Source organism: Moschus berezovskii, chromosome 14 (assembly GCF_049115385.1).
Source record: "Moschus berezovskii isolate FMDL1 chromosome 14, NW_MosBer_1.0, whole genome shotgun sequence".
NCBI classification, from domain to species: domain Eukaryota; kingdom Metazoa; phylum Chordata; class Mammalia; order Artiodactyla; family Moschidae; genus Moschus; species Moschus berezovskii.
Genome location: NC_142473.1, coordinates 24372743 through 24383763, shown reverse-complemented (window position 1 = coordinate 24383763; position 11021 = coordinate 24372743). Strand labels below are relative to the sequence as shown.

The 11021-nt window shown below is 37.9% G+C and overlaps 1 protein-coding gene across 1 annotated transcript in view; it reads right to left on the bottom strand.

Moving 5' to 3' along the window:
- Positions 1-2319: 2319 nt before the first annotated feature.
- Positions 2320-11021, bottom strand: part of FDX1 (ferredoxin 1) — a 30376-nt gene continuing 21674 nt past the window's right edge. The window contains exons 3-4 of the mRNA XM_055422991.2: positions 7500-7629; positions 2320-2917 (exon numbers count right to left, since the gene is read on the bottom strand). Coding sequence (XP_055278966.2) covers positions 2791-2917; positions 7500-7629 — 257 coding nt within the window. The 3' untranslated portion in view covers positions 2320-2790. The remainder of the gene's footprint in view (positions 2918-7499; positions 7630-11021) is intronic.

Genomic DNA, 11021 nt, shown 5'->3' with positions numbered 1-11021 from the left:
TCAACTTCTCAAGTTGCTTTGGGTAGGTTTAAATTATCTTTTAACTTCCTGTTTCTGTTGTCACAGTCACATTTATTTCTGTCTGCTGGTGATCTTGTCTTCCTCCTGCCAGCTGGCTGTCTAATTTTTCAGTTTCTAGCAACTTTGAAACAGAAGAAAATCTGATAAAAATAACTTGATATCATGTGATGTGTTGATATGTTAAAGGAATCCTGTTGCTGCTTCACAAAGATCATGCTTCTATTCTTCAAAACTTTTCCAACAAGAAACAAAGTTTATGTGTAATTTCTGAATATCCATGAATGGTTTACACTTAGAATTAATTTTCACAGGTTGTTTTTAGGAATATGCATACAATTATTTTGTTTTTTTATTTATAGTGATGTTATCCTACAAATAAGAAAGTCATCAAAGAAATTCTGATCCCAAAATGTGGTTTACCACAAAATTTCAAGTAGCTTATAAAATGGAAAAGCAATTATAAGAGCTGTAAAAAGGAAGAAAAAAAATGGGAAAACATATACTGAATCTAAATTTACCTCAGAAAACATTTTTCCAAGTGAAATGTAATTGTTCTATTGCTTAATGACCACAAAACCCACATGGATCACCATGTGATACTTAAGTAGTTATTTAAAAAGGAGGAAAGTTGTCCTTTAAGACAAAAATTTGACAGTATTTTTCACAGTGAAACTTAACCAAAAGGTTTTGGAAATTCTTAGAATTATTCACTTAAATTCAGCAGTTCTGAATTACTTCCATAATTACAGGATGGTTTTATCTGTGAAAACCAAATACAACATTAAGTATTTGCACGTAATCAACAATTATATAAAGTACTGTTCCAAAGGAAGGTGCATTGCTTGATGGTGAAGTGACAGAGAAATGTAAACTAAAAATTACCCAGCTTTGCAAGGAAGCCTATCTTTCCTCCCCTGGATTTAAACAATCAAGAAGAAAACTATGAGGAGTCAGAATAAAACAAATGAACCATCATAAAAAAGGAGACGAACTGTGGTGTTAGAGAAGACTCTTGAGAGTCCCTTGGACTTCAAGGAGATCCAACCAGTCCATTCTAAAGGAGATCAGTCCTGGGTGTTCCTTGACAGGACTGATGCTAAAGCTGAAACTCCAATACTTTGGCCACCTCATGCGACCAGTTGACTCACTGGAAAAGACTCTGATGCTGGGAGGGATTGGGGGCAGGAGGAGAAGGGGACGAGAGAGAATGAGATGGCTGGATGGCATCACTAACTCGATGGACGTGAGTTTGAGTGAACTCCGGGAGTCGGTAATGGACAGGGAGGCCTGGCGTGCTGTGATTCATGGGGTCGCAAAGAGTCGGACACAACTGAGCGACTAAACTGAACTGAAGAATCTTTTGAAACACAATTCAAGAGTAAAACCTAGCCCTCTTAAAAAGTTTAGAATACTGTTAAAAGGCTAATCTTCACAGGCAATGAAGTGCTAGTAAATTAATCTGAAAGTAATGGTTACTGTGATGGCTTAAAAATGTTATCTGCAAATTCTCTGACATCCCACAATGCAAATGATAGGTCAGACTTGGTGTCTCACTTCTAATGAAACAAACAAGCAAAAGCAAGATTCCATGACTTTCAGCTTCTGCCTAGCAATGTTTATATGCCCTCTTAGGGCACTGGCTCTCAGAAACCACCTACCCCATTGTAAGGACACCCGGCTCACACAAAGGGACTGAACATACATGAGGCTTTTGGTAAATGGCCCCTGCTAGATCCCCAGTGAACACCAACATCAACTTGCCAGTCATATGAGGGAATCATAAGCCTTCAGATGATTCTAGCACCTGCTTCTAATGCTCAAAGTGCACAGATGTACTTGAAGTTAACTCAATTTTGCAATCACTTTGCACTAATTTTTTTCTGCCCTTCCCCATTAGTCCAAAATAGTTACTGCTTCATTATACTTCCAAGAGCATACTGCATACCCCTTTGTTGTCATTTATCAGTTTATTCACAGTAAAAATAAAACACAAATGTCTGCCATGCACGGATGGTGATTGAGGGGCTCAAGCCCCCTGTCCCCCAGGACCCTGCCTGCGTGCTCACTGCACACCACATGGCTCTGTCCTGGCCGAGGGGATGGTAGCCCCCTCGTTCCCTTCTTAGGACAGAGAAAACCTAATCCGTAAGATATCCATTCTGTCACAGGGAAAGATTTATAAATAAGCATTACTTTTTAAAGATTACAAAGACAGACCATTCTGATCAGGATTTAAAAAAAAAAACACACATCTAATTTTTAGTTTACTCCTCCACCTCAGTCAGAATTGAGACCAAACATCTTTGACAGTGCTTTATTATCTGTGCTCAGACTTTAAATAAGATATCCCTAATTTCCCCAGTTTCAGTCTAAACATCTACAGTTTTAGTACTGACCTTCTAATTTGCAGTATGACCCTAGACAAGCCATCTTACATCTCTGCCTCCACCCACATCCAAGAGAGATAATGACACCCTTTTTTAACCTACTTACTGATAGGTAAGTAGGCATAAGATTTATGTTGCTGATCAATCACAGGTAAAATATATAAAGTTTTATCATATTAACTACTTTCTAATATTTGTTTTTATAATTTAATCAAAATAAAAATGGCATACTTTCAGAACTATAAAATTCAGCAGTTATATCAGATGAATTAAGTAGTAAATCTAGTCATAATAATAAATCCATGCATCCATGTTCTCATTTAATTACATTAAGAAATAATAATTATAAAAATAGGGTAAAATGTTGTGAAAATATTCCTATTTATTCTATCTTTGAGGAGTTCATGCCCATATCAATGGACTCTCTGGCATCAGACACGGCATCAGGTACTCGAACAGTCATATTGTCCATAGCCTTTGTCAAACAGATCTGGCAGCCCAACCGCGATCTGTATAAAAAAGGGGGAAGTTGCAGTTTAGTATTAAGTATATCTTATTCACAAGGCAATGCAGTTAATAGGACCTTTTCTTACCCAGAACATTGGGATTTATTTACCTTTTAAGTTTTCATTAAGTCAGAAAAGATACATCCAACCCTTTCAACTAGAGGATAACAGACTGTAAACATGAAAACAAAAAGTGTGATATGTCAAAGTTCTGCTTTAATCTCTAGCTTCTATCTTCTACTAGTTGTTTCATCAGAACTACTGCTTTTTGGTGACAGGAACGATAAGCAATGGAACAATGAGAAGACCCTACAGTGGAGAAGAGAACCAAGGTTTCAGCAATGCCAAGAGGGTAATTCCTTACAGTCACAGCTGCACTGGGAGGCGACAGGCACATCAGAGGTATCCGTCCCTTCAGCTGAGTTATGGGAGATATGTTAATACTATGCATTGAATTTCATTACCATCCAAAATAATTCCAGCCCAAAAAGATTACGCTATGGCTGATTCACGTTGATGTTTGCCAGAAACCAATACAATACTGTAAAGCAATTATCCTTCAAATAAAAATAAATTATAGAAAAAAAGACTACAAAACAAAAATTAAAAATACAGAAACAGCATAAATTGATAAAAGAAAGTAAATATTTGTCACTCGAAGAATAACTGTAATTCCATTTTTTTAGCAGAATTATGACCAATTTTATGTTTAAAAAGGAATCTTAAACAGTGATGTACAAATCTATGTCTACATAGCTCTAAATCTAAGTATAAACAAATTTTTCAACGAGCATAAAATGTTAAGTTATAAGATCATTTTACACCATATTTTAATTAGCAGAGCTTTTTCTTTCTTAATGGCATGTAAAAATAAATACTATATTCGTCTCATACTCCAACTGCCTTCAAAACATTTGGTGGAATGTGATATGCCAGTCTTGGTTTTATCAACATACTCATCAAGCACCTGCTGAGCATCTAAAGGGACAAAACTAAATGTCAGTGGGTTTGCAAAGAACAGTTCACTTCGATCCTTACTGAACACCTCTCACACGCCAGGCACCAGGGAAACCAGGAGGAGGCAGCACGGGGGTTAGAACCAAACAGACCAGTGGTCCAGATCCAGCACTGAATATGACATGTTCACAGGCAACTTTCTTAATCCTGACAAATATTAGTTTCCTAATGTCATCCTGCTGCTGCTGCTGCTAAGTCACTTCAGTCGTGTCCGACTCTGTGCGACCCCACAGATGGAAGCCCACCAGGCTCCCCCGTCCCTGGGATTATCCAGGCAGTGGGTTCCTCACAGGACTGCTGTAAGGATTAGCTGCTAATATCAGTATTAAGGCATGAACTTTAAATCAAACAGAAGAGTTGAGACACATTTGCAGGTAATTAACACGTGAGATCGTGACAAATGTCATGAGAAAGAAAGCTGAAAGGTCTGAGGAGAAAGCATGACTTCTGGCTGCGGAGACAGTGTTTCTAATGGGTTCTGAAGACTGGGTAGGATTTAATATTTAATAAAAGATAAAGGAGAAAGGCACTTGAGGCAAAGGTAATAGGGGTTCAAGGCATGTTTGCGTTAATATGGGTTCTGACTTAGTTGCTGTGCAGGCCAGACAAGGACAGGAAGAGTGATGGGCTAGAAAGGTGGTCAGGCCACAGCTCTGACCAACAATGAAGGGGTGGTTCATGTTTTTACTAGTGAGCAATGAGGGACCCTCGGAGGTTTCTGAAAGGGAGTAAGTACTACAGTCATGGGCTTCCCTGCTGGCTCAGTAGTAAAGAACCTACCTGCCAATGTAGGAGACACAGGTTTGATCCCTGGGTTGGGAAGATTCCCGGAAGAAGGAAATCGGCTCCAGTTCATGGGGTCAAAAAAGAGTCAGACACGACACAGTGACTCAACAACAATGAACAACTACAGCCATGGAAAATAATGACTACTGATAGAAAAAAAATTCCTTTCTGCCAGTAGTTCCTATTTGTTGAATTAGAAACAGTCCTGACAATCTTGAGCAAAGAATGTCAAACCACCACACAATTGCAATCATGTCACATGCTAGTAAAATAATGCTCAAAATTCTCCAAGCCAGGCTTCAACAGTACGTGAACTGTTAACTTCCAGATGTACAAGCTGGATTTAGAAAAGGCAGAGGAACCAGAGATCAAATTGCCAACATCCTCTGGATCATCGAAAAAGCAAGAGAGTTCCAGAAAAATATCTACTTCTCCTTTATTGACTGTGCCAAAGTCTTTGATTGTGTGGATCACAACAAACTCTGAAAAATTCTTAAAGAGATGGGAATACCAGACCACCTTACCTGCCTCTTGAGAAATTTGTATGAAGGTCAAGAAGCTACAATTAGAACTGGATATGGAACAACAGACTGGTTCCAAATAGGAAAAGGAGTCAGTCAAAGCTGTATATTGTCACCCTGCTTATTTAACTTATAGGCAAGAGTACATCATGAGAAATCCTGGGCTGGAGGAAGCACAAGCTGGAATCAAGATTGCCGAGAGAAATATCGATAACCTCAGATATGCAGATGACACCACCCTTATGGCAGAAAGTGAAGAGGAACTAAAGAGCCTCTTGATGAAAGTGAAAGAGGAGCGTGAAAAAATTGGCATAAAATTCAACATTCAGAAAACTAAGATCATGGTATCTGGTCCCATCACTTCATGGCAAATAGATGGGGAAACAGTGGAAACAGTGGCTGACTTTATTTTTCGGGGCTCTAAAATCACTGCAGATGGTGAATGCAGCCACGAAATTAAAAGACACTTGCTCTTTGGAATAAAAGTTAAGAACAACCTAGACAGCACATTGAAAAGCAGAGGCATTACTTTGCCAACAAAGGTCCATCTAGTCAAGGCTAAGGTTTTTCCAGTAGTCATGTATGGATGTAAGAGTTGGACTATAAAGAAAGCTGAGCGCAGAAGAATTGATGCTTTTGAACTGTGGTGTTGGAGAAGACTCTTGAGAGTCCCTTGGACAGCAAGGAGATCCAATCAGTCCATCCTAAAGGAGATCAGTCCTGAGTGTTCACTGGAAGGACTGATGTTGAAGCTGAAACTCCAATACTTTGACCACCTCATGTGAAGAGCTGACTCATTTGAAAAGCCCCTGATGCTGGGAAAGATTGAGGGCAGGAGGAGAAGGGGACAACAGAGGATGAGATGGTTGGATGGCATCACCGACTCAGTGGACATGGGTTTGAGTGAACTCCGGGAGCTGGTGATGGACAGGGAGGCCTGGCGTGCTGCAACTCATGGGGTCGCAAAGAGTCGGACACGACTGAGCGACTGAATTGAACTTTCCCCACAGAGCATTTCTACTCAAATTCTGTGCACTTAAGAATACCAGCTATAAAATGTCATAAAAACTAGTTCCTGCTTTCCATTATTTTCTTCTAAAACTTCTGAATTTTACTATCAAAATTTCTGGCTAGCTTACATTTGCAATAGGCCTTATATCTGCTCACATTCATGTATCTCTCCTAAACGCAGCTCCCCTTTCCTCTCATTTTTTCTTTTTGTTCAGAATATTATCTGTTACATGCACCTATAAATTTTATCTGACTAAAAGAGCAAGCAGTTAGCTATGGTTTACCCCTCACATTGAGAGAAACAATTTTCAGAACCAAATTCACACAACCACTGAGTGTGTTCTGCGTGTTATCCTTTAGACAGAAGGAGGTGTTGATAGAGAATGTGGCACCTGAAGACGCGAGGGGAGACTGGCAGGTGGCAGCCACAGTAAACACCAATGAACTAAAAACTTTTGTGAGGATTACAGTTTACATCAAGGGTCTAACAAAACCGTGGCTACATAATACACATGAAATAAAGTTTATTATTACTCTTTTTCATTAGGGCCACCAAACTGGAGTTAAAGTCAAAGCCAACCTGAAGTAAACTCTGATTATCTTGCCCTTTGAAACATTAAATTAACTCCGTATCTTCCCTAACTCAAACCAAAAGACTAGATAATTTAAAAAAAAAAGCTATCACTTGATATCACTTACTACTATAAATCTTACCACCTCTAATTTTAAGAATAATTCTATTAATAACAAGAATAAGATCTGAGTTTCTTCAATATACAATTAAAACTATTCATTTTAACATAACTATTATATATTAAGTTTCTAAAAACTGTATTCTCACAAGCAGGTAAAACTTTTCATTATAATTTCTTTCAATTATCAAATCTGTCCTTCAAGAATACCATAAAAAGCATTACATTTCATACCAACTCATTGTTACAAATATTAATTCCTTGAATAAAAATAGATGAAAGAAGATTTATTAGGATTCAGAACTTATATTCTAATACTTCTAATTAACTTTTTTCTTTAGTTTTGTTAAAAGGAAAGCTTCCTAAGGGTTAAACTATAGAATACATGGAGAAATGTCACATATTTGACATTCAAAGTTTGCGACTTATCTGTCTACACTGGGAGAACACTATTACATACATGCAGATTACATGTCTCTGGTCAGAGACAGACATGAACAAATAAAACTTTCACCCTCCCAGATGATTCTTACAACAGAAATGGTCTGAAAATCTTACCTATCAGTTAGTCCATATGCCAGATCAAGCATGTCATTCTCCTCATCAGTGATTGCTTCCAATTTCTCAAATATGTGCTGTTCAAAGATGAGGTGACAGGTAGAACAAGCCAAGGTTCCCTCACATGCACCTACAAAAGCAACAAACATTGAACACACTCCTCTCTACATTCAGCAAGATTCAAAATCGACTGGAATTAAGTAATTTCTAAATTTAAAAATCAGCATTAGTACACATCAATGGTAGGACTTTATTCTGAATAATAATAAGAATCAGGGACAACTCCCCATACCCAACACACACAGAGCTGGAAATGGCTTTCAAATATTACTTTTAAGAGTTTATGGGTTAGATGCTGTGAGGGAGACTCAAAAATACAAATCCTAATATGAAAGAGTTTACAAGTTAATGAGACATGCATAGATACAAAAATATGTGCCTTTTAAATTTATAGTTAATAATTTACATACAGCTGTGGAAGTTACTTACCTTTTCCTGGAGAACTCAACACAATTTATAGGAGCTTTCGTGGTATGTAAGAGGGATCAGAAAGTAATCAAACCGACATCTAAATAAAGTTAAATTTTCTTCCCTCTCAATCTTTCTTTATAATCAGGACAGAATCAAACAAGTCACTTAAAGAGTCACACTGGTTTAAAATAAAGAGAATATTTCTCCTGTTCCATGTTTTTAAAAGTCATTAATTTGACAGTCATTTATTGAGTGCCTATTACATGCCAGGCACCATAAAAAGGGAACTGAAAAGTCATCTAGTCCAACCAAACTCTGACTGAATATGCTTTCCAACACCCTTTTCCCAGGGTTTACCCAGCTCCTGCTCAAAAACTGACAAAGACATCCTCCTGCTGAAGCCGGCTGATTTCACATTTGGTTGTTTCTGTGCTGAAGTCTGTCACTCTGTAACTTTCCACCTATTGCTCCAACTCTACCCCATGGAGTCGAATCTTTTTTTTATTTCTGGTTCTACTTAGGTAAAATTAACAAAACTGTAAGATATTTAAAGCACACATCATAATGATTTGATATATGTATATACTGTGAAAGGACTCCAGTTAATACACCTTTAACCCCATATAGGTCTATTTATTTTCCATGAGAATATGTAAGGTCTACTCTCTCAGCAAGAGAGTTATAGCCACCATTATTTACATTTGATCCTCAGTCCTTAATATTAGCGGTAAAATTTTAAACCCTTTGACCTATTCACCTACTTCCGTGATCTCCGTCAAGCTCCTGGCAACCACTTTTCTACTCTCTATAAGCTTAGTTAGTGAATCCTTCTAAACAACAGCTTTTCATATATTTAAAAATGTTCTTTCTTCTCCAGGCTGAGCATACCCAGGTCCTTCAGATTTTTCTTACATAGTAACATAGTTCTAAATCCCTTCTCTCAGTCTGGTTGGCTTTTCCTTAAAATACAGCATCCAAAAGATAACCCAATAAAACAGAATCATCCATAATCATGTTATCATTAAATTCTACCTAAAACAGTTATTCTGGTTTGCTTTTTAAATAATTTTAAAGCCATTATACAATTGTAAAGATTATAGACTCTTAGAAGTAATGTCAGTTGGATTTAGATTTTTTTGGTCAATAAACATTATATAAAATATTAATAGAACTATTATCAATAATTAGTGAATTTCTTACTTTTCCTAAGAAAAATTTATCATTGGAACAAGAATTGTTCTTTCACAATTTAAACATTTGTTACTCATATTTTATTATTTTAAAATATAAAGAACGAAGAGAGGCTTCCTTAAACATTCATTTTCATTAAATTTCATTCAAAGCAGATTTTATTAAATCTCATTCAAAGCAAAGCAAGATGAAGCAGAGACATACCATATAGTGACGTACAGGGGTCATAAGCATGAACTCTGGAGCCAGATTCCCTGGCTTCAATCTCAGTTCCACTTTTTACTAATGGCATCACCTTGGGCTACTCCACCCTCCATGCCTGAATTTCCTCAGTAGTAACTGTACCAACCTCAGAGGGCAGTTGCAAGCATCACACATGAATGTGTACTTAACATATGTACTTGCAATCATGACTGACTGGTAGAGTAAGACCTATTCAAGTGCTGGCAATTATTACTATTTGTAAGTTATAAGGAAACTTAAAAGAATTTCAACTTTCTTATATATTAAATTATATGCATGTTTATATATTAAATATATAAATATGTATATACAGTACATTTATGTAATATATAAATATATACCCACACCAATTAGTTATTTGAACAGTTTACTTTTCTATTTTTGCATAAATTTGAGGCTTTTCACACAAAAAGGTAAATGGATATATTTTACTTAAAAGGAAGTGGGCTTCCTCTGCTTAAAAAAAGGTAGGTAAGTTGTTGTTTAGTCACTAAGTTGTGTCCAACTATTGCGACCCCATGGACTACAGCCCACCCAGTTCCTCTGTCCATGGGAATTTCTCAGGCAAGAATACTGGAGTGGGCGGCCATTTTCTTCTCCAGGGGATCTTCCCAACGCAAGAATTAAACACACATCTCCTGCAGTGGCAGGGGGATTCTTTAGCGCTGAGCCACCAAGTAGGTAGGCAGAGAGGCAGAAAGAAAGAAAACCTCTGCAGTAAAAGAAGAACTGGTGGAGTGCAACCCTGAGGCCAGCTGGGCTCTGGATGAATCTGCCATACTGTCTGCTGTGTCCTGGGCAGGCCTCTCAAGGACCTCAATTTTCTTTTCTTCTGTATCAGGGGAGATTGAGGTAGATGATATCTAAGGGCCTGTTCATGCTAATATTTTATGACTCCACAAAGAAGAACTGTAGTTCTTAATGGATTTGTTCACTAGTATTCAATAAATACATACTAATTTTGCTTTCTGTTTTTATCTGATCAGTACCCAATCCAGACAAACTCAAAACTAACATGTCAAATCCATCTGGAGATACTGGGGGACAAAGTTTAGGAAATTCAGCATCTTTTGTCTTAAAATGTAAGTAAAATCCTCCCTAAAATATACCAAGCAACTTCCCTAATTTAAAAAGCTTCAAATTTTTATTATTAAAAAAACAAATCCTGAGAACTGCAAGCAATGCGTTAACAGAAGATGCAAGAAAACAAACTCACGGTCCTGGGCAGAATGCGGAGCTGGGGGCTGGCTATAGAGGCAGATGGAGGACCGAGCTCAGAGGTCTCCCAGGCTCTCCTAAGGGGCCTGAGCGTGCGCTGTAAGCACATGCTCCATTGGCCGACACGCTGGGTGGGTAAACTAGCACACTCTCAGTGGGTGGGTTGCTACAGAGATGCTTCTGACTAGGGATTACCAGCAACTGTCACTCTACCACCCTTCTTGAATCCAGCCCCTGGAGAACAGTGGTTGCTGCTGAAGTTCCAGGAAGCTACTAAAGGATTTTGCATAGGAGAATGACATGGCATGTTTATTTTGGATAGATCCTGCTGGTGCCTGTGTGTAAAGGATGGGTTTGACATGGACACGACAGAGCAAAAGTCATGACATTTCACCAGAG